The 23,822-nt window shown below is 38.7% G+C and overlaps 1 protein-coding gene across 3 annotated transcripts in view; it reads right to left on the bottom strand.

Annotated features, from left to right (window-relative positions):
- The window catches only part of fam184ab (family with sequence similarity 184 member Ab), a 212,553-nt gene that overhangs the window by 5,872 nt on the left and 182,859 nt on the right, over window positions 1-23,822 (bottom strand). Inside the window, exons 18-22 of one of the 3 annotated variants that reach the window (XM_039599176.1) lie at window positions 21,124-21,270; window positions 9,353-9,470; window positions 7,450-7,554; window positions 4,796-5,052; window positions 2,135-2,612 (exon numbers count right to left, since the gene is read on the bottom strand). In XM_039599176.1, the coding sequence (XP_039455110.1) occupies window positions 2,606-2,612; window positions 4,796-5,052; window positions 7,450-7,554; window positions 9,353-9,470; window positions 21,124-21,270 (634 nt within the window). In that variant the 3' untranslated portion in view covers window positions 2,135-2,605. Of the gene's footprint in view, window positions 1-2,134; window positions 2,613-4,795; window positions 5,053-7,449; window positions 7,555-9,352; window positions 9,471-21,123; window positions 21,271-23,822 lie in introns of those variants that run through there. The other 2 variants (XM_031756301.2, XM_031756302.2) reach the window with 2 other exon arrangements.

Below are 23,822 nucleotides of genomic sequence, written 5' to 3'. Positions count from 1 at the left end.
TTTTACAAATGTGTGCACTTCACCTGCCTACCTTATTTTTTAAGGGATCGAGGTGCAGTCATATCATCTGCAGCTCAAGTGTTCATGATTTGGTCTTTCAGTTGTACATTTCATTCATGTAGATTACTTAAATTTAACATAAACAATGTAATAAACGTAATGAGATGCATGTTTATCAATCAAAAACACGGTGTTTTTCATGTGGATAAAAATAACCGGCCTAATGAATTATAGTTGTTTTAAATATGTAATACCTAATTATTGTCTATTTATTTACATTGTTTGTACTTGGTTCACTTATCTATATGTTTATATCAAAACTATGTAATTTAAAAGATTTAAATTTTTTACTATACTCTACTTTTTACGATCCATTTTCTTCCACTTATCCAATTCAGGGTCTTGCTGTAAGGTGACAGTGTTAGCCATGACCTTTTAATATACTATCATATTTTTAGGCCTTTTAAACAGCTTTAAAGAATCCCAGGACTTTGACTAAATGCACACGTTAGAACAGCTACCTGAAGACAGCTTATCTTTATTTTTATAAAGATAATAAGATCAGCTTATGTGTGAGCCAAAAGCTGAGACTTCAGTCTGCTCTAAAGGTTCATTCAGCTATTTTTTTTCTGTTCTTGACTCTGTATGATGTCAACAGATTACTAATATGGTCAAATCTGGCTGTGAGCACAGAAGGTGCACCCACCTTCTGTTTAAACTTTCTGTTTTTGAGGAGCAGCCAGTGAGAAGAAAGCGGGCCTTAATGGGGGAGGGGTGTAAAATCACTTGTTTTAGAGAGTCATTGAACTGGCTTGGGGTCTCGTTGGCTCTGGTAAATGAGGATTATTATTGTTGCAGAGTTTTGTGTTGTTTTTTTGTTTCAGATTTTGATTAATATTACTGTGTTTTTGGTAAATGATACTTGATATTTAGTTTTTTCTTCTGATGTTTTTTGTTTTTGTCTTTAGTTCCTGTCAACATGATTGTCTTGATTCCTTTCAGCTGTTTCTTATTCCTCAACCGTTTCTAATCCCTCTAATACTCCTACATTTATATGCAGCTTACTCCTGACTTTCTTGTTGTCTGTCTGATACGTGTCTATGAAGCTTGTTTTTCATTTTGTTTGTTTGGGGTTTTTTGCTGTCCATACCTCAAAATTTGGTGTCATTAACCTAAAATACGTAACTTTGAGTTAGTCATCTTGAAATTTTGACTTGAAATTAGGATTAGATTAGGATTAGTCTGAGATTTAAACATACCCAATTTAACACCATTAACAGGCTGTTACACACATTGCGTTCTATATATTTCTATTAAACAGATTTTTGTTATGAACGTTCTGGATGTTTGTAGGCACAAAGATATCTCCTTCTGCCAAAACGGGTGCGAGCTGCAGTCTAATAACTACTCTTGACTGCTGTGATGTCTGACTCACTTCTTCTATACAAACTGAAGTCGATTTGAATAAAGTTTGTCAGGGGTTAAACACTTAACGACTTATTGATTTGAAGAGGCCAGCATAGCAAATCACTCAAGTGTAAGGAAAATGTTTACCATCACTCAAACTGTTTGTTAAGAACAAAGAGTGTGAAGAGTGAGAGCAGAGATAAATTGTTTAATATAGTCTGAAAACATTTCAAAGCAGATCTCTAACACCTGACCTCATACTGTCATCGCCTTACTTTGTTGTGCATGTTAGAATGTGTGTTAAGGTACAGCTCTGGCAATGAGGAATAATAATGCGTGTGTGTGTGTGTGTTTGTGCAAGCATTTTAAATCAACAGAGGTTCGTCCCAAGCTTTTGCAAAGCAGCCACTGCGTCTTACTCGGCAGTACAACATGCAGCAGAAAAGAAAGAAACTACTCACTCACACACATGCTGTAAACCTACATGCAACTTCAACCCCCCTCACACGCATACACACCGCATGTATTCATGTGAGAAGCATGTTACATAATTTATCATCATATCAGTTCACACAGTTCATCACAGCCACCAAAGCAGTGTTTACTGGAGCGTAGAGTAGAGCAGGATCAAAATAAGACACCACCACACACAGAGGGAGACAGTCCATAATAGCAAAAGACAATATCTACTTGAATATAAGTCTGCATAAAAAACCCCGTTTATTTACTTTTTACAAAAACAGTCGAGCCCATTTCGAGTCGAGTAAAAGTGCAACATGCTGAAATTTAGATGACGGTGAGGATGAAGAAAGAAACGTCACAATGTGACACAAAGCGACGACGAAAAAGACACAGTGGATAATAACAACAGGTAGTGTAAACGTCGTGAACGGAAAGGAAGAGAAAACAAAACAAAAAAACATTGAGCATGCACGCAGTTCAGACAGCAACATGTTCGGACTGATGGAAAAGAAATGAAATGAAAAGTAAAAACATGCCCCTTTTGCATTCCAAGGCCATTCTTTGAAGCTTCAGTCGCACACGGGACTCTCGTGTTTATGTTGCCCTTTCCATATTATTCACTTCTATTTAAAGAGCTGCCAATGTCTCTGAGTTCAAACGTGCTGCAGCAGAAAGCAGTCGTGTCCTTTAATGTCGACTCAGGGTCAGCTGGTTTGTGATATATAGTGTAAAAACCTCAGGCCCTGAAAGGAGGCAGAAAATCATCTACAAGTCTTTTTGATTAACTGTTCGCCAAACCCTAACCCTGAGGAGCGAGGCTGTTATCAGCTGGGAAAAAGTGGGCGTCAAAGACCCTCAGGGTCCCCAACATCCCCAAATCTACACGATATAACTAAAGTATAACACCTATGAACTCAGAAGGGTCATCAATCCTCTGATTCTGTCCTCTATAGGGTCAAGATTTAGGACCTGAAGTTTATTTTCTATTGAAGCTTTTTACTGAAAGTCTTATCAAACCATGTCTGGCTGTAAATAACACAGACACAACGTGGCATGACTTTACTTTATCCATTTAATAATAAATTGACTATTCTGGGTTTAAAATGAAGGAAAATGGTGAAATGGTGGCATCACAGTTACCATAACCAAAATTATCACATACATATGTTACAGATTAAAGCAGTTAAAAACTGTTAACTGTTAGTTTATCATCACCAAAAAGTATTAAATGACCAAACTGTCATCATAGCTTAGCATTTATATGACTTAGGTACTCCAGACTTTTAGGCTCTAGATGTCTTCAGTGTAAAACTGTCTACACTCTATAGTTAAATATTTTGGACATTATTTCCACTTAAAAATCTAAATCAAGAAAAACAAAGTGGTGAGGATTTGATTGAACGTGGTTTGCTTTACTGTAAGCTGCAAACAGTAGCATGTCTGTTAGCTTATTAGCTTAAAATTAGCTTTTAAAAAGTAGCCCGGGTTACTTTAAAAGCCAAAAGCATTACATCAAACATGCATTAAGCAGTTTTTTCTATTGTTTTTTTTTCCCAGTGGTTTAAAGTAGTAGGATTAAACTTGGTTTTCAAAAAACATAGCCCTTGCCTGACTCTCTCAGTTGTCTCTAACAGTCTGTTTTCTATTTGGGATGAATTTATCGCATAAAAGTGTAAGAGCTTTATGCTAGCTTCCAACCTGCGGTATAACAGATCTCACACACGCTCTCCATCAGGACGATAAAACCTGATGTGGCTCTAGATAGTACTTTGCTAGGGACAGCATTAGTGAAACAAGATTTGGGTTAAAACACCCCCTTGGTTAGAGTTGGGAGTGACCGCTTAATGTAACACCATAACACCTTGAATGCAACGAGCCATGCAGCAGTTTTTATGTCATCAATTAATACTATGTACTATAATGCCAGTTCACCCTGAATGTCTGAAACACGTATACGATGCCTGGTTCTACTTCCTAATGATTTTTTAAAAATATGGGACTGTCTCATTGTTGAGGCTTTCAATTGAATATTTTAGGGCCTTTGCCTTGGAATATAAAGCACCTCCTCAAGGTTATAAAGCTGTTGTGAATAGAAAGGTTTTATTCATTTTCAAGGAAAAAATTATAATATGCTGACTAAACCTTGGTTGAGTTTGTTTTTCTGTGTCACCTTTAATGTCTTTGCATTTAAACAATCTAACATTGCTGTATCTGGAGAATACCATAGTATCCACCTATCGCCTAAAGCCAAATCTTTAAAATAACTGCCTGATTATCTGATGACTGTAATTTTGTTGCAGCTCTAGCACCTGCTAAATACATATATTTTAATCTTGTTCCAAACTGAGTCAGGTGGAAGCAACACCTGGCAGTTTAACCAATGTGTTACCTTGATTAAACTAATAACAAAAACGGAGAAAATCAAGTAGCAACAGCTGATATTTAAGCCAAAAAAACGAAGTAATGATGTAAAAACAAGCAGCGTTTTTCTGCCTTTTTTGTCTTAAACTCAGGTTCCACCTGTTGCTTCTAAAACTGTCAACAACCCGCAAAGAGGGGAAAGCTCAACATGACACCAGCAATCAACAAGGCTGGGAATCAGCGAACAGTTGATCACAGCACAGAGCTTCTGAAAGCTTCTTTTTTTAGAATCTGCAGCTATAGCTGACAATGATTTCATGCTTCTTATGGTTTATGAAAGTGCCACACTTGGCAAGAAAGAATGAAAGTATAATAAAAAAAAACATCTGTAGAGAAGATTTAACCAAGTTCTGTTGTTTGTTTTGAAACCTAAAATAAAGATATTATATATTTGAATGTTTACCTCAGGCCACGACTCACTTCAGTAAAAGTGCTTCTGACTAAAAAGAGGCCTGTGATTGGATAATTAATGCGCTGCTGTTAGTCGGGGCTGAAAAGGTCTCACCTCATGAATTTCTTGGGTTCGGTGGGAGGGGTCAGCGGGGCAAGAGGTTTGTTGGAGTTGAGCTCAAGGTGATGGAGGGGGGAGTTGGGGATGGGCTCTAGGCGACTGGGCGGGGTTGGGGCCGGGGGTGGTGGCTGTGGGGGCTGGCCGCTCCCTGTACCCACCAAGCCCATGCCCATACCTGCTCCCTCCAGAGCCCTGACATTAGGAGAGCTGCTCAATCTGCTGGCTGCTGTTTTCTCATTCTTTCTCTTTTGCTACACAGGAGAAAAAAAAAGAAAAAAAAAGAAAAAGGAGGGGCACGGGGGTCAAAAAGGAGCAAAAGGGAAGTTTAAAACAAAATAATAATAAAAACTTAGGAAGGAATGGAAGGATAAAAAGGGCAAATGGAGTACAGGGAGAGCTCTGGAAGCTGTAACAGTCCAGCCAATGAGAGACAGGAAAGAGCAGCGTGCTAACTTAATAATATTCAAATGCTGATCGAAGCAGAGTGAATGGATCAGTCTGAAGACCGGCATTGCTCAGTCACAGTCTTAAAGCACCAGTCACTCTGAGCAGAATGAAAGTTCAGATGAGAAGAGATGTGTCAAAGCGGGAAACATCTCACACTAACAAATGGCTTTGAAAGCAAAGGAAGGCTGAAGAAAAGAAGACCAGTCGAATCGGGTGGCACATTTATACACACAAAGACATGATGAGAGAAAGGGTTTGCAAAGAAAACAACGCGCCACAGGTCAAAGTTGTAGAACCTGAGATGGTGTCAACAGTTAAATCAAGCAGTGGGAACCATTCAGCTCAGACACACATGACAATGAGACATTCTGTTAACCAGAAACATCTTCTGAACCTGTTTCCTGCTACGAGCTATGAAGTCCTGCATGAGAATGTCAAACTTGTAATAACACTTTTAATTTTCTGCTTTTTTTTGCTTTATTTTGCTACAAAAGGAAAAGGTCGGCACACTATTTACTTCAAAATATCAATTAAATTCTTAATGCAATGTAACAAAGGAAAGAGAGTATTAATTTCAAAGGAGCTTCTTCAGACATGGGTCAAAGAGAAAAATGAGCTGCTATTCTTATTGTAGACGCTCTAATTGATTTAAATCACCACGGCAACCACCAACAGGGATATGTCTGGGAGTGTTATCACATGGGACACCAAGAACAAGGAACAAAGGGCCCACAGAAAATCAGAATATTTGATCTGAAATATATTCAGTATACAGTCTGGATTAGAAAACACTTGAGTGATTTTTGGCGTCATCATAAAGATGCATTACTGAAGCAGATGTAGTACGTTAAGCTGAACTTCAGAACAGTGCTTGAGTAAATGTACTAAGCTATATTTGAACCACTGGTCCCATCCATACTTTCATCCAGTGGAGTTAATTGTATTTTTGGTGGGGCCAGTGCCACCCCATGCCCCCCCTCTGACCACACCCTTGACAACAACAAGATGGTGATCATAAATCCAGAAAAACGAGAAAATACGATGCCGGTGTGACAGGAAGGAAAGAAAAAACAAGTCTCTAATCAACAATTGATTTTAAGGTATTTATTGAACCTTTTTACACAAATTAAATTGTTTCAGTTATCAAATATTATTATAATAGAAAAAAATGTTATTTAAATGATTTCTAAAATTGTGCCATTTAATTATCCTTATATAGTATACAGAGCTTTTCCTTTTGTTGCAATATATTGTGTAACATTGGGGGCGGGGGAGTCTGGTATCTAAATTAATGCTTGCTTTTGCTTATCTGGTTATTTTGCTAAACCAACATCCTATATACTGATTTTTTGAGTAGTGCTTTACAGAACAGAAATGTTTGTTTTCAGCAGCTTTAAACAGATCACAAAATCAATGCTTCAGAAAAGCACCATTGTCCTTTTGGCTTTAGGTTTAAATTCTCTAATTATATAATTACACTGAGCCACAGCGACTAACAGGAAACAGCATTTATTTAATTAAAGGTAATAATGGGACATAATTTAATTGCAATCAAACTTCCTGATTTTATTTGACTGCATTCATTAAAACCAAAGGCCCTTTCCTTTTGTGGTGTTTTTATGGTGCATTGAAATCTATAAGAATCACTTTTTGAACTTTGACACTTTGGTTCAACTGCTGCAAACAAACAAGATCTTGGTATGTAGACCTTGGACAGCCTCCCCCTCACTCCTCAGTCTGTGCTATTATCTAGAAATGAAAGAAACACCACAGTTCCTGTCCGTCATGCCGTTTCCTGTCCTCTTACTCCATCCTTGACGACCTTCATTTTACAGAAAAGAATAAATGTGATAAAATTGATTTTTTCTCCCCTTGTCCTTCTGCTGTCTCTCATAAACTCTGAAAGTTTTACTGGAACATCGTGATCCTTTCTTTGCTGTAAAACAACTTCATGTCTTGCTCTGTAAACTTTGCTAAAGGACGACAGTCACCTCAAAAATGGTGTAATTCTTAACAGGTATTACTTAAAATGATTTACTGTGGTACCATTTTAAAGCCTCAGCACTGATGGTTTTGGTTGATCAGCACAGATGTACATGAAATGACTTGAGTGGATATCATCTTTGCTATGCAGTAAAATAATGGAGCAGGCTTATCAGAGCGCCCCTGTGTGTGGCGTGTTACAGGATATTAGGGCCTACCTTAATGAGCGGGTTGATAACTCCCACATTAGGACTGGCGTTGAACACTTTGTTGAAGTTGGTCTCCCTGTTGACGAGTTCCAGCTGGTAGAACTTTTTATCGTCCTGGAGGAGAAAATCGTGTTAGCTGACAGCCAGTTAAGCTGCGGAGGACTCAGGGGAGTGTGGAGTGACTGAAAATCACACATTTAATGAGCTCTGTCTGGCAACGTTTCCGAGTGGCACACAAACTTGACACTACAGTTTCATGTCTTTGTGAAAACTGCTTAAAAACAGCAATTCTCACAACCAAACTCTTCTGCCCATCAGAGTTTTGCACCTGTGAGGTACCTTTTATGCACTTCAGCATAAACTTTTCACCTCCCGAGCGCTCCATACTGTCAGAGACAACTCCATGACTCAGACAGCAATAGTGCCTCAGCATGAAAAATGTAACCTGATTAATAAAAGTCACCACCTCAGTACCACTGAGTGTCAGACAAAAACAATGAATCTCACAGTGTTAATAAACTGAAGTAGATTAGGTCTCAAACTGTCCAAAAGAGAGAAACTAAGGCTGACAATGGTGCTGAAAATTGTGATGCAACGTATAAATAAAGACTAATTCCAACATATTTCTGAGCAGTTCTGAATGCCAACATGTGAATATATTTAGCATATTTCCAAGTTTGGACAAGTTTAATTCTTTTATTTTATTTTTAAACATTTAAATTGTCACATGAGGTTTTGGACTCTTATTAAGAAACTTTGTGGTGTTCCTCAGGATTCTGTCTTGGGTCCTGCACTATTCTAATTAGCACCTTCTCTTTAAGTCAAATCCTTTGCTGACTGTTCATTTTATGAAGGACTCCTCACCTGTACATTATTTTTAACATGTCAAACTCTGTGAGTAATGAGTTATTAATCTTAGGGGTGTGTATGACTAGTCGAATACATGTTGCTGCCCTCGACAGTCATCAGTGCAAATACGGCTTGATTAAACTACCTACTCATAATTAAGTTAATATTCAAAGGCAGTTAACTGTTAGATTTTATAAGATGTTACATACCCAGCCAAAGTCACTACATGGTGTAACTACTCGACCAGAGCAAAATGTACCCAGATTCTGCACAGGCATGTCAATGGTAACCTGCAAGATGCTGGTGTTAGCACTGCTAATGTTAGCCACCCTTTACTAAACTAATCTGACGCTGTGTGTCTGTGAACTACTGACTGAAAAGGTCACAGCTAAGCGTGAAAGCATTTAGAATTGGACGAACCAAATGCTTTTTTTTTTATTGATTGTAAGACAAGTTCTTTCATGAATCAAAAATTGCTAAATGCTTGCTTTCAATGCTCCTCACACTCTGGCTTGTTTTTCTCTTTTGGTGTTCTCTTGGTTCTTTGATGAGGCTCATTAGCTAGCCTGTGGCCAGAAGTGACAGACAGATGATTAGTGCAATGAACGTCATTTAATTATTATTTAAAATGCACTGGCCATTTCCAAACAGCTTCAAAAGATGACTTCAAAGCTGGTTCTGTAGTAAAACCATGTGGTGCTTCACTTTAGCCTCAAATCTAAGATAAAATATAGTATAAAAAATGAGTATAAAATCAGTGTCGTTAGAAAAGTAACTTGTGAAAATCAGCACAACCTGAGCGATTTTTAATTTTACAGCAAACATTTTTTTTGTTGGGTTTATTCAAATGTTTAGCTTAGAGTTTTCAGGAGGGTTAAACATATATTTTGTGGGTCTGGACAACACTATCCATGCCTTCTCTATAAATCAGATAAGCTCTGGAAAGCATTACTCATCATTTTTGTTCACTGTGCAAACAAACAAGGAAGGATGCATTTTCCTTTTCACATTTATAGCTATAACTTCTTATGGTTGAGACTTTACCTCACTAGCTGTTACCTACCACCAGTTTTTTGACTAGAGTTTCTCTCTCAGAAACCATATCTTTGAGCTCGGCGATGAGCTGCAGATCCTCAGGACGACTCTCTCTGTTCCTGAACTTCTCCTCTGTTCCTTCCAACCTGTGAGATCAAGAAAAAAACGACATAAGACCATAAATATCCTCCCACAGTCTAGGCTAAAACAAAATTATACATATCTAAAAATCAGGCAACACTTCAATGCTCAGTTTGATCCAACAAACTGTGTGAGTTTCTTCCACATATTAAATATGTGACATCAAACATTAGCAGGGAAAGATTCAAAGCAGGAACATTTGATCTGGCACTTTATAGTGTATGTTTACAAGATGGAAGCATTTAAGAGTTGAGAAAATTAAAAGTGTGTACCAAAAGGAGCTTTCCTTTTCCATTACACTTTAATCAATAAAACAGTAATTGTCCTTCCTTTCTTCCCCGCCCTCGCCTCTTCTCATCACAAAAACCATTATGTCAGCAGCTGTGCAGCCCCTGTGGAGGATGTTTTGATTCTGTAACTTAGAAGAACTTTCAAAAATGTTATAATGGATTTTTTATTTTCACACTGGCCTTTAGAGAAATCAACATGTTGTGTAAAAGCTCTGATTAATTTAACATCTGGTGACATTTTCCCTTCTGCAACACACGCTAAAGAGCGCAGTGCCAACGTAAGCGAGTGACATGCTCAAGCAACCAGTCATATGTTGTACTGTTGGCTTAAATTTGTTATTTTTTTTAAGCTGTGATAAACTCAAATGTTCTTTTGTGCACAAAACTCAGACAAGTAAACATAAAAGAAACATGCCAGGATCACAATTAAACAGAGATGCACTCAGTTTCAGTTACTGTGTACTGGGTTGCTAATAAATCAAAGTATTTTCAGAATATGTATTTTTTTTTCTGTTCACAAGAATTATGACATGACACCCTCATAAATTTAAATTAGAAAAGAAAGAAAAAAGAACTTAAGCAAAAGAAACAAAAACAGGAAAATTAAACCATCAAAGCTCAGTTACAGGAACTTTTATGTGAGGCGTTTTAGGAAACGAAAACAGGTCTTTTTGATTAAACACAACTTCTTTTCATGTTTAGCTGCAAGCATGTTTCTAGTTTTGGTAATACTTTTTATCATTATTTGACAGTGAGCTTAAAAACTTGTTACCCCAACACAGTACAAATTTTCCCTGGATTTTTCTCTTGTATCTTGTTTATAGTTCTTAAAATTTTGTTTTTCAGGTTATTTTTTAGGGTTTTTAGTCTTTAGTTCACGTTACGTTTTTATTGTGTTTACATGCTGAGTACTCATTTGGTTTTAGACTCCCCCATGTCCTTTTCTTTCTTGTTAAGTGTACATCTCTGTCCCCCCCATGTGCTACCTCCAGTTTTATTTTAGTACTCTGTTGTCTCTTGTGTTTTGTCTTTTATTTTACATTGTTTATTGTTCTTGATCAGTTTCAGCTGTTCTTGTTTCCCAGGTGTTTTCCCTCCTCCTAATTGCCCCTTTTCTATACAGTCAGTGGTGTCTTCCCATTAGTCTTTGTCTCAGTGTCTGTCATCTACCCTTACATATTCAGACTCAGGTCTGTTTTGTTATGGCTTTTGCATTTTGGACTGTTTCAAGAACCTCATGAGGTATCTTTTGAGTTAACTCAGGTTATGAGTCTCTTCAGTCCATTTTTTATAACATGAATTTTTTCATTTTAGTGAAGCTTAGCATTTTGTATATTGATGGGTTGGGGGGGGGGGGAAATCAAGCATCCATCTTTTAAGAGCTAAATTTGAGCTTTTAAGTATTTAACATAACAAAAAAAAAGATAAAATGGCAGTAGTGACTGCTTTCTTTATGTCATGGTATAAAACGGGTGAGGCCAGCTTCTCTTCCAGATAAATTGTGGTCACTCCAAAGAAAATCTGGCATTGGAGTGGAACAGCCAGTGGAGCTGATCCAAGTGATGCTGATAAAAGCTGATCTGCAGTTTCGTCAGATATTAGGTTTGCTGTTGTGGTGGTACTTCTGAGTTTATCAGACAGGCGATTCATCATCTTTTTTCCTGTTTGCCAAACATTTTCTGCAGCTCAAGGAAGAGAATATCTACAGTATGAACCAAACAAAATTCTGGTTGCTGCTTTGTACTGTTCAAGTGCTTAGTGCAATAATCACTTTAGGGATCTAGAGTAAATTCTGAACACGAAAGTAAAAATATGAAGGAAAAGAGCTTGGGGCTGTTGCAATCTTTGTGTTTTGAAACTGGATGCTACGAGCGAGGGGCAGTGAAAGGACATAACCTCACCCTACAGCACACCCATTATCTTCTGTTTTTGGCTTTAATGGCAATTATCATTTAAAAAACGAAAGTCAAGTTGTATTCAATGAGATATGAAACTTGCTTTGACACCATAAACTCTAAGGGCTTACTGAAGTCACAGAGGACATTATCACCTGGAGTAATTCAAACAGTTCAGTTGCAACAGGGCAAGTAAGACAATCCTTGCTTGCCCAATGAAATTTAAAAATGGAAATTACTGCCATCATGTGGCTGCCGTTGGCTATTGTCTCTTGAGGCAGTCTTAACCCGACTGATTCCTTTGGAATTTACAGCATGTGTTGTTTTGATGGGGTCCTCTACATTCTGTTAACAATATCTTAAGCCTTTCAAGCTAAGAGGCCAGCAGCTTTTTCTGGTTGTTTGCACATGAGCATTGGATAAACCAGAGTGCCAGAAAAGCTTTCACTGCCTCTACTTTCACTGCTCTTAATGGTGGTGATCGTGGCTCAAGAGTTGGGAGGTCGCCTTGTAATCGGAAGGTTGCCAGTTCGAGCCCTGGCTTGGACAGTCTCAGTCGTTGTGTCCTTGGACAAGACACTTCACCTGTTGCCTACTGGTGTTGGTCAGAGGTGCCAGTGTCCGGCAGCCTCGCCTCTGTCAGTGCGCCCCAGGGTGGCTGTGGCTACAATGTAGCTTGCCATCACCTATGGGTGGATGACTGGATATGTAAAGCGCTTTGGGGTCCTTAGGGACTAGTAAAGCGCTATACAGATACAGACCATTTAATTTCAGCTTTATTTATAAACCATCACTTCCCATCAAGTTGCCTCAAGGTGGTATACACTGTATGGTAAAGATCCTACAGGACTAGGGGAAAAAGCAGAGGTAAATCTGAAATGATAAGAAATCTTTTGTGACCTTCACTGGGTCTATTTCTGTGCTATGATTCACTCTAAAACTCCTTAAATGGATTAGTCCAGATAATTAGTTAGCTGTTCGACAACTACTCTTTCAAGGATTTAAGAAATAATTGAGTTATCTGTAATTAAAAAAGACAGCTGGGTGAAGTGATGACTTCTCCTACTAATCACTTTTTTGAAGATGAATCATTCCATGTCTTGTAAAATTAAACAGAGAAGTTGATCAGGTACAGGCTCCAACAGCACTTTTGTATTCAACACGTTCTCACTCCCGAGGCGTAACATTTTACGCTAGGTGACAAATCATCCGTATATTACGCTTCCGGGCACCCAACACGTCCCTATATTATGAGATCGGAAAAATGAAGAAACATGAGAACTGTTTGGAATGAATCTACACATGTACGTTTGTTTTACTTACATCACTTTGGAAAACACTATCTAACATCATTAAAGTGCTAGTTAAGGTTAGGGATAAGGTTATGGTTAGGGCTGGAATACATGGTGGAACGTGTATTACCACGAGAGCGTCATTCGACTGGATTTCATCTATAACCTGGCGCATAGCATAAGAACGCGGAAGTTCACCTTTCGCGTTCCTCAGGAACGCCTCTGGACTTGACAAATCGTTGTTATGTTACACTTCGGGATTGAGAACGGGCTGTTGTATTAGAATCTTTGACAAATCATTTGACTGACCGAAGTTACAAAAACAGGGTGTATGCTTGTCTGTCTTAGCTAATTAAAAACTTCTTTAGAGATATGTGGGCCTCACAGGGTCACGTCTGTGCTCGCCGTTTTTTTTTTTTTGTTAGGGAAAATATAGCTGATGTTATTGTGCTAATCTTTATTTAAGAAAAATTCAAGTTGGATCCTTTTTTACTGTTAATAACTGATAAAATATTTATACATATTTGTATGTATATATAAATCTTTTGTTCAAGCTGACTGAGCTGGTGCTAAAACAGCTCTTCCTCTGAGCAGGAGCACGCTGAGGCCAAGTGTTTAGTGACCAGCTATTTTGCGCCTGAGTGCCACAGCATCAGCAACCCTTCGCTGAGCAGAAGGACCCTCAGTCACACCCACAGGAAAAGCAAGGGAGCGCTGTGTCACCAGTGGCATTTATCTCATTTTCAGATTTGTTTCAGATCACACGGACAGACGGTTTCCAGCTTACGGACAAACACACCTGCCATTTCTCAGGCTTACAAACAAACACACACACACACACGAAACATCATGACAATCTGCAGGGAGAAAATCCGCTGCATGGTTAAGCTGATATGAGATGCTGGACAGCCACGACTGCTCCAATATGTCAGCAGCAAACCTGCAACACAGTGTTCATGTGGATTTTCTGGAGGTGCTTCATCTTCTTGGTGAAGGTGAAGTCTGTGATAAGATGATGACTTAGAATCTCTCAGCAAGAGTCTGAGGTTTTAGGATTTCATATGTCCCAAAAACAGAAATGAGAGATGGTCAGGAGGGTTTCTGTTATCTTCGCCACCTTCTTATCATGTCTTGACCTTTTCTCTCACAGCTGCTGCTGCCGCTGACGCACTACATTCATGCTATTCACACCACATCAGCAGCTGAACGAACAAATGCATGACCCACTCATGTTGGTGCACTGGTCCATGTGCACAGTGTTAATTCTGAATAGTTTCAGCTGTGCGGTTGCAGACACACACTTCTCATTAACACTTTAAGTGAACACTTTTCCCTAGTTGGTTTAATCTTTGTAAGTACAATAATATACACCAAGACATACAAATACAAAAATGTCATGAGAAAAATGAACGAGAAACTGTTTGTAAAGTCATTTCGAAAACCCACTGTGCATTTACGATAGAATATGGAGATATAAAGAAGCACTCATCAAAGAAAACATTAAAAATAGAAAAGATGGCTAAAAGAGAAATGAAGGAAAGATCCAAAAGGTCACATTAAGCAGCTTTCATACTGTATGCTTGATATTTTCTCTATAAAGACTTTATAGGAGGCAGAGTTTTATCTACGGCAGCCAGAGACAGCTTGATCTTTAAAAGAGCAGTTTGATTTGTTTGGTTGTGCAGCAACAAAATTTGTTTTCTCTTTGAGAAGAAATTGGTGTTTTGAGACTTGCAGGGGGTTTTCTGCAAGATCCTTGGAGTCTTTTTCAATATTGCATTGCTAATGTTGCAGAAAGCAAAACCTCTGTGATATTTACATACAGTTTAATATGTGTTAATTTGAGAACCGGTGTTCAAGTGTTAGACAGTAATTATGATTATGGTGCCACTATCATGGTTCTGGATTCTTTTGGTCTCATTTTTATTTAGTAATCTTTTTTTTTTTTTTAATACACCAACTGTGTTTATTTAACAAGTCAGTCCCCAGTATATACACTATGTGGAGGGCCACCTACACATTACATCTACAGGATCTGCTCATCCATGGAAACCATGCCATGAAGCTCCTGGCATACAGTTTTTGTGCTGATGTTAATCCCAAAGGAGGTTTGGAGCGCTGCAGTGTTTGAGTCAGCAGAGTGTTGGCAACTTTTACACATTATACATCTCAGCAGATAACACTCTGTAACTTTACATAGTCTTTGCAATACTACTACTTTGGACCTAAGTTTTGGACTAAAGATCTAGATTTTACTCTTCTTCCTGGTGTCCTGGAATTGAGTCCCCTCCCTTTGTGAATTTTTCCAGTCACGATGTACGACCTCAGCTGGAAGTAACTTTGTAACTTTGCCAAAACAATGTCGGACTCTGTAGTTTTCTCTGGTCCCCTCCCCAATCAGACAGCATGTCTTTCATCCTGTTTTCCTTCTTCACCCCAACCGGTCGCAGCAGATGGCCGCCCCTCCCTGAGCCTGGTTCTGCCGGAGGTTTCTTCCTGTTAAAAGGGAGTTTTTCCTTCCCACTGTCGCCAAAGTGCTTGCTCATAGGGGGTCATATGATATGATTGTTGGGGTTTTCTCTGTATTTATTATTGTGCGATCTATTGTACAATATAAAGCGCCTTGAGGCGACTTTTGTTGTGATTTGGCGCTATATAAATAAAATTGAATTGAATTGAATTGAATTGAATTGAAGGCTGCTAATACGACTGCAGACATGACTACAAACTGAAAAACCAAAACTTCACAAAAGCAAAAAAAGCCCCACAGGTGAGTTTTTAAATTCTCAGAGGACTGAGCAACAAGGCGCACAGGAAGAGGGCAAAACACTGAAATATTCATGAAAACTAAACAGCGCAGCAGTTTCAGGGGATATTTAGAGGGAGGGTAAAGCTGTCGTCATGACGGTGATTAATTAGGAAGGGACACGGCTTGTTAAGATAAATCTATGCTGTACTTAATTAGATGACAGAAAGTGGATCATCTCAGAGAAAAGTCCTAGAAATGCATCTTTAGGGACTCGAATGAAGACAGCAAATCAGGAAGTTTTCCTGACTTTATTAAAGTAAAATTGTTACCATAATAACAAAAGAAACAAAAAACAACCCAACCTAGAAACTCAATTTCCTGCACAGACTACAAACCTTGTGCCCTGATAATGATGTAGATGATTTCATGTTTTTTCTCTTTGGTAAGGGTTCATTAGTTCTCAGAAGCAAGGGTGGATCTGATTTCAGATAGATTTAAATGGACTAAAATGGGTGTGATTAAAAAAGAAAAAAAAATCTAAAAACGCAGAAGTTTATTTGAACTCAACACACAACCACTGATCACAAATTTCAACACATTAATCTCTAGGATCAGAACAAACAACAGGCAGAAACCACAAAAAAACTGACACTGAAATGTGATGCAACTAAAGCCAAGCCTTGAGATGGGATTATTTTCTAAAACACTTTTTTTTTGCATCATTCTTAAGTTTTTAATTATTATTTAATCTTAAATATAAGAAAAACTAAGAAGATCTTAACCCCTCCTCTTGCTTTAATTTTTGCCACATGGGACTGTGGCAGGTTTAGTTCATGGAAACACTTAATTTGTAAGACATGTTTTTTCAAATAAATGCACTTTTTTCCCCAAAGTTTTGGAATTATATTGTTAAATAATTGTGATCTCAATACTGACCAAAAAAATGTGGGAAAAGCTTGATTTTCAGAATTGTTGTACACTCGCTGGCCACTTTGTTACACCTGCACACCTGTTCAATTGCTTGTTAACAAAAACGTCAAATCAGCCAATCACATGGCAGCAACTCAATGCATTTAGGCATGTACACATTGTAAATTCAACCTGAAGTTCAAACTGAACATCATAATGAGGAAGAAAGGTGATTTGAGTTTGTGGCATGGTTGTTGGTATTTCAGAAAGCGCTGATCTGCTGGGATTTTCCCCATACAACCATCTCTAGGGTTTTCAGTGAATGGTCTGAAAAAGACAATATCCAGTGAGCAGCAGTTCTTTGGATGAAGATGCCTTGTTGGTGTCAGAGGTCAGAAAACAATGAGCAGACAATGAGCACAATGAGAAGAACAGAAAACTGAGGCTACAGACTCACCAAACCTCAAGATTAGAAGATGAAAAAAACTTGCCTGGTTTGTTAAGTCTCGATTTCTGCTACAACATTTGGATGGCATAAACAATATGAAAGCATGGATCCTGCCTGCCTTGTATCAATGAATACCAAGTGAACATTGTTTAAATTTCAGAGCCTAACTGGAATATTTGGTCATCCCACTATAACCATAGTGTACCCATCTTCTGATGGCTGCCATGTCACAAATCTCAAATCATCTCAAACTGTTTTGTTTTTCCTGATTTCTTCAGCAGACAAATCAGCAGCAACTGTACAATCCCATCATGTCAATATGGACTCAGATCTCTCGGGAATGTTTTCAGCATCCTGCTGGATCTATGCCATGAAGCATTGAGGCAGTTCTGAAGGCACAAAGGGGAGCCTGAAATGCCAATCTTATTTTTTCCTCATGTTGTTGCTGTGCAGGTCAAAGCAATCATTTCTTTTACTGATTTAAACAAGATACACAACAGACACGCACACTGTCACAATCTTGTATGTGCCTATCTGTCAATGTGACATCATGCATTCAGACTGGCGCTGTAACAAAAGAGATAAGTAAATGTCAGACAGCTGCTGTAACGCTTCAGACGCGTTCAGATACTGTTGGATTAACGGAAAAGGGTGCAGTGTGTTATGTAAGATAATGTTGAAGGGTGGATGCAAGAATTGCCCATTCAGGGTGATTCGGGTGAATTCACACTGTTCATCTGTGACCCAGCAGGTGGCGCTGTGCTCTCAGCAGAATCTGAGTAAAAGGAGGTCAACTCTAAAGGGTAGAGCTAGCTCGCTACATGTTTCCTGATGGTCTCTGGACACACACACACACACACGCACACACACACACACACACACACACACACGCACAGCATGTCTCCGTATGAATTTTCATTTTTCATCTCCCTCTGTTTTTTTATCAGTGTTGCTTTCTCTTCACAGATTTGGTTTCATCTCTTTCCTTCATGCTTTGACGTCACAGATCGCCCACAACAGGAAGATTACCTTAAAATTCACCTTATTTCTACGCCCACTCTTCTAAACATCTTCTCCAGTTTTCTCTTTTAGCTTTTATGTCACATCTCAGTCTCGGTTATCTATCTTCCTCACATCCCCTCAGCCTCCTCTTTTATTTTCCTCCTATACATACATTCATCACTTACATTTTACCCAACATCTCACTTGACCTCTCTTGCCTACAGTATCTTCACTGCATGTCATCAGTAATACAACTCTCCCTCTTCATCTGCAGTGATAAAAAAAAACACACACACACACACACACATTTCCTACCACTAATGAGGTCCTTTAACCCTTTTCATCATTTCTTGGCGGTCTAAATGTCTTTGATCCACATCTATACATCAGCTATGATCTCTGCTCAGATTTCTTCGACTGAGTGACTTCTAATTTACAGCATACTTAAGGACTCAGAGAGATGTATGTTTTTAAAGGAGGCAATAATTTATATTTCTTTTTTTGTTTTATCACCATGCTTGAATTCTCAACTTTATTCAGTGTATAGAGAGTTCAGCTGAATGCCTCATGTTATGAGACTTCAATTGGATGAAGTTGCAGTTTGTCAAGGTTGAATCTGGTGGTGAATCACCCTCTGAAGTTCTTTAGTTTCACATCGGAGAACAGAAAAGCTGCAGCAGTGTGATGATAATCCTCGACACTCACCGTACAATATAATTTATAGATTAGAAATGATTACAAGTTGTATTTTATTATAGGAATGATTCACTGTAGGACTAAAATTGCTTTTGGGTTAATTTGCTCATGTCAGGTTTAAAGGACTTCCTCCAGTGGAGTTAATTCCCATAGACTTGCGTGTTAAAAGTCCCATGGGAGTAGGGGGTACTTATTAAGCTCACTGAACTTAACCTTTTGACTGTTTGTGGTGTTGGAGCCTTTTGAAACATTTTTCATACAATTAATAGTGTCTGAGAAATAATATGGCCTACTTAGCTTGTCTCTTACTTAGCACTAAGTAGCTGTGTTTTGAGTGCTCAATTTAAGCAGAATACCTAAATATATACCACTCTCTTTAACATTTATAGGTGCAAATATGGTCACTTTTGACACAAAACCACTAAAAAAGGAGAGTCCAAACACCACTTGATTGAGTCAAGGTGAACAGGTCTAGATCTGATTTGCCGTGGATGGTATCATATCAAAGTTTGGCTGTTTTAATTCAACACCTGATGTTAGCATGAAAGACCAGGATCTGAGACACGGCCTGGTGCTTTTCATGAATAGATTTCACATTGATTGGACTGGCTAAATGCATATGTGGGTCCACATGGGTGGCACTTCAAGACCCAGATGATGTACTCTTTATGTTCATAAAATATAGTGTGAAACATCCATTTCTCGCCCTCAAATGTCACCATCATATCAAAGTAGCAGGAAGTGAGGGGCTATCAAAGAGCCTTCAACAGTAGAATAAGTCACCACTGCCAATGCTAACTACTTAGCTAACAGTGGCATTTTTTGCCAACTTTAAGGTAACAAATGAGGCACTTTTCAGTGGTGATGTGTGTTAGATTGGCATTGTAGGTCTGTACAACAGGTTTCTCTTAGAAGACAAACATATAAGAAAAAGAGTCTGTCTTAAGTCTATTTTCATTACAGTTACACTGAAGACAATTAGTCAGTAGTTAAGCTGTTAAGAGTTAACTTTCAAACAGAAAGTCCATGATAAAAAAAAACAAACTATTTTTTTGTAGATTAATCCTTCATGTCTACTAAATTGATGGAATTTAATATAATTCAGCACTCTGCATGTTTTCATTCTGTTTTCTGTGACGTGGCCCATTAAGCTTTATCTACGTCAGTATGACCCTGCTTTACAATATCAGGGGCACTAGCAACACACAGGCCATGCTGAGTATACGTAAAGGATTCAATATATTTGTGATTTACAGTTTCGGACCCGTTTTTTTGGATGTTTGAAATGGTACATTTTATGGAGTTGATATGTCATGATTTTTTCGTAAAAGTTTGTTCGTGTAGTTGGACTTCAGTCTTAAACTCCAGGTAGGATACTGGTGACACTGGAGATATATAGAAGGTTTCTAATTTTGGACCGAACAGCTCATGTACAGTGATGTTTAGATGAAGAGAACAGACTTTACATTTACTGTCTGTGCGAAGAAGACGTGCTGACGGCGCAGGCAGCACAGACCCATTGTTATATGACAGTTTCATTAATTTAGAATCAGCTGTCTCATACTTCCAAGACAGGTCTGGGCATTGTTCCTTAATTAAATCGATTCCATATACAGATGTGAAGAGGCACATTACAGTGTGTGGATAAAGGCACATTACAGCTTCTACACGTGTAATCCGGAGCCCTATACTGTGCTGGCGTTTGTGTTTCTATTTTGTCAGCCTTTGATTCATGGATTATCATTTCTTTTTGCGATTTGTTTGTGTTTTGGAGACTGAATACATTATTTCCAGATGATTGCAGCACAGGTAAATATTGCAGGTGCACACATTGCTTGAAGCTCGCAGTAAATCTCTCATGGTGCCGTCGCTTACGGCGAGGCAGTTTCGTTATGCACCGTTGTGCTCAGCGCAGTGATTTAAAATTTATGACACGCACAATGTGATTGGTTGGGAAGAAAATAACTCGTTGCCTTGCACTTTATACTCCATGCCACCTGGCCAAAAAGGAATAAAGGAAGTCTATGCTTTAAGTGTCTCATTATGAAGTAGTGACTGCACTGCATGAACAAACAGGAAACCCACGTTTTTTTTTAAAGACTCCCCAAATGTGAAAAAAGAACATTTGTCTAAAAAACAAAGTTAAATCTGTAGAAGAGATCTGACTGTTGCCTCTACTGTTATTTTCCCCAGAGACACCCAGTCTGTTCATTAGGATATAGTGGGATATACTTTAATGCTTGCATTTGACCCTGACAATGCAGAATGACATCATCTACGATGAATAGGCTGACCTGCACTCAGAATCTGTTAAATGTTACTCGTCTGTAGTTGTACAGCTGTTTAAAGGCATATCGTTTTTAAAATGTGTACATACAGTATCTGAAGGGCGGAGATCTTGTCTTTGAGCAGTTCCTGGGCTTTGTTGAAATCTGACAGCATGTTCTGCGTCTCCCTGCTGTGGACGGCGCTCAGCTCGGCTAGCTCCCGCTCGTGTCTCTTTGTCAGCTCCTGCTCATGAGCCCTGAGGAACGAGAAGAAGAGTCAGCCGACAATTTGAAATAGCATTTAAGATTTTTTTGCATGCAGTGTCCGACTCACTAAAATACTGCCATCACACCAAATGTGAGATGAAGTTTTCACACTGCCTTCTTACACACAGAGTCTATGCAATGAGACAAACTGACACAAATTTGCACCGGGCGATGTGAACGGAGCCGAATCTGCATTTGTACTATTTAAAATATAAAACCCATCAGCCGGGATTCTCCTGAAGCCACAGACAATCAGAAATGAAGGACAATCTTGCTGATGCCATTAAAGAGCAGCTGGAGCTGTTTCAGCTTTGCAGGATTTTCTAGTAACTTCTGAAATTATTTTACCTTAACTTAATTCCCACTATCAGTTGTGTTCCATGGATTGGATTTTAATAGACAGTATTTTCTGGTGTATAAAAATTTGCCAGTAGTAGAAACAGCAAAGAGTGAATCAACAGTCGAGCTTTGAATCATACGAGCCAACTACGTTGGCTCTTATGATCCTACGGCCACAGTAGAGGTTTAAGACAAGTTTAGCTGTTTGCTGGCAGACAAAGGATGTAGATAAGTGCACTTGTGGTTTTCTTGTCTCTCAGTATTGATAACTTGGGTTTGCACTGGCTATGTTTAGTGTCCGGGTGGGATGTGCCAGAGATGCTGTGGCTCGAGAGTGCTAACCACTGGCCCACCATCACCATAGACATCAAATAACCATGACCTAAATAGGAGGAATAGGAGGACACTGCCAATGCTGACTGGGTGGCAGGTGTTAAACTCATACACAGTTCTGGTTTCTGGTCTGCAGGGATACAGCACATTGAGGAAGTAACTGTCTCTTCCTGGTTTTTTTAGATTTTTTTGGCATATTTGTCACACTTACATGTCTCAGATCATCAAACAAGTCTTAATATTAGACAAAGATAACCCGAGCAAACAGAAATTTTCTTTGATGATCTGAAGCATGAAAGTGTGCCAAGAATGGAAGAGTGCAGATACTTTTTAAATGGTATTATAGATGCTTAGTCTCACCAACAGTGATGAAAAACACAGAATTACTTGCAATATTTTAGCTCCGTCTAACGTGATTCAGCTTTTTGACTCAAACCCAACCCAAATATCAGATCGGTGCTCCCCTACAGCACCTCAGAGCTGTTGCCAATTAAAAAAAATCATGATAATGACCGAAAAAACAATTGCATTATATCACACTGTTCACTTTTAATTAACAAAAATATTAAATATATCCCATGTGTCACATCAAATCATGTGTCACTTTGCTTGATCACAATTTAAGCTCTGGGATAAAGTGCTGTATGCTGTAACTCAGAGGTAATAGATTTATTTTTACTCTTTAATATGTGAGGTTGCACTTTAAGACTTAATCAGGTCCTGCAGACTCTCTCTCTCGCCTTGTATTTTTCTGCCAGGACAGGCAAAACATAATGGATTGCTCCACGCTGGAAATGTTAGTGAGATAAGAAAATCCAGAGACGGAGGCACGGAATGAATTCGTAGAAAGTAATTTCATGACAAACACATAATTAATTTAAAATCATAATGAAACTGACATGTATGAATATTTAATAGAAATACTACAAAACATGTGGACAGCAATATTTGAAGACCTGTACAAGGGGCAGGATGATAAAGGACGATAATGAAAAGAGGGGAATAAAAAAACAAAACGAGTTGATGAAAGCGAGGAGGACGATGGAGGGGGAAACATGGATGCCCGTCTGCCTCTCATTCTGACTGGGCCAACTCTCCCTGAGGGGCGCACGTCTTATCTCCCTCTCTCTGCTTCCTCTTTATTTATTTATCAGTCTATTTTTATCCCCGTGACCAGGATTCAGACGAGGCGTTACGTAACAGGAGAAGAAATGTGCTGCGCATGAGTCTGACAGCAGAGAGCGATGACGTGTATATATAAAGGCAAGCGGCACACAAATTAACAGATAATAATAATGCACCACGGGCGCACTTAAAAATACAGTGTGATGGATGCTAATGAGTAGCCGGACCACATTACTCATATAGCACTTTAAAAATTCATGCCATGCCGCAGGGACAACATGATTATAGCCCACATTTTGCATTACCCAAAATAATCTTCATGTCTTCTAATCAATGGGCTCCTGACACTGGTCGAGAGACAGAGGCAGACTAAAGAGACGGATTTGCTTCTTTCGGGCTTTTCTTTCCTCTCTTTCATCTTTTGGTGTATTTTCATCGCTCAGGCTCGGACAGAGAGGGATTGCAGAAATTATCGTCATCCAAATATAATAAGAGAATTCAAATTCAGACACATGTGCCCACTGCGGGCGTTTTTGTGTGTTCTAGGCGACAGCAAATACATGCCAAAGCTATCCTGAAATGTCACTGACAGTGTGGTGCTAATGTTTTTAAAGGAATAGTGTGACATTTTCGGGAAGGCAGCTTTTCCTTTTTTTTTTTGCTTTAAATGCCACGTTCAGCATCATCTCAGATGGTTTTTTTTTTGCATGGATTAAAGAAATAAGATGTGACGTTTTTAGTTTTT

This window comes from Oreochromis aureus, linkage group 15, assembly GCF_013358895.1.
Source record: "Oreochromis aureus strain Israel breed Guangdong linkage group 15, ZZ_aureus, whole genome shotgun sequence".
NCBI lineage: Eukaryota > Metazoa > Chordata > Actinopteri > Cichliformes > Cichlidae > Oreochromis > Oreochromis aureus.
The sequence above is the reverse complement of the archived record's forward strand: the minus strand, read 5'-3'. Positions and strand labels throughout refer to the sequence as shown.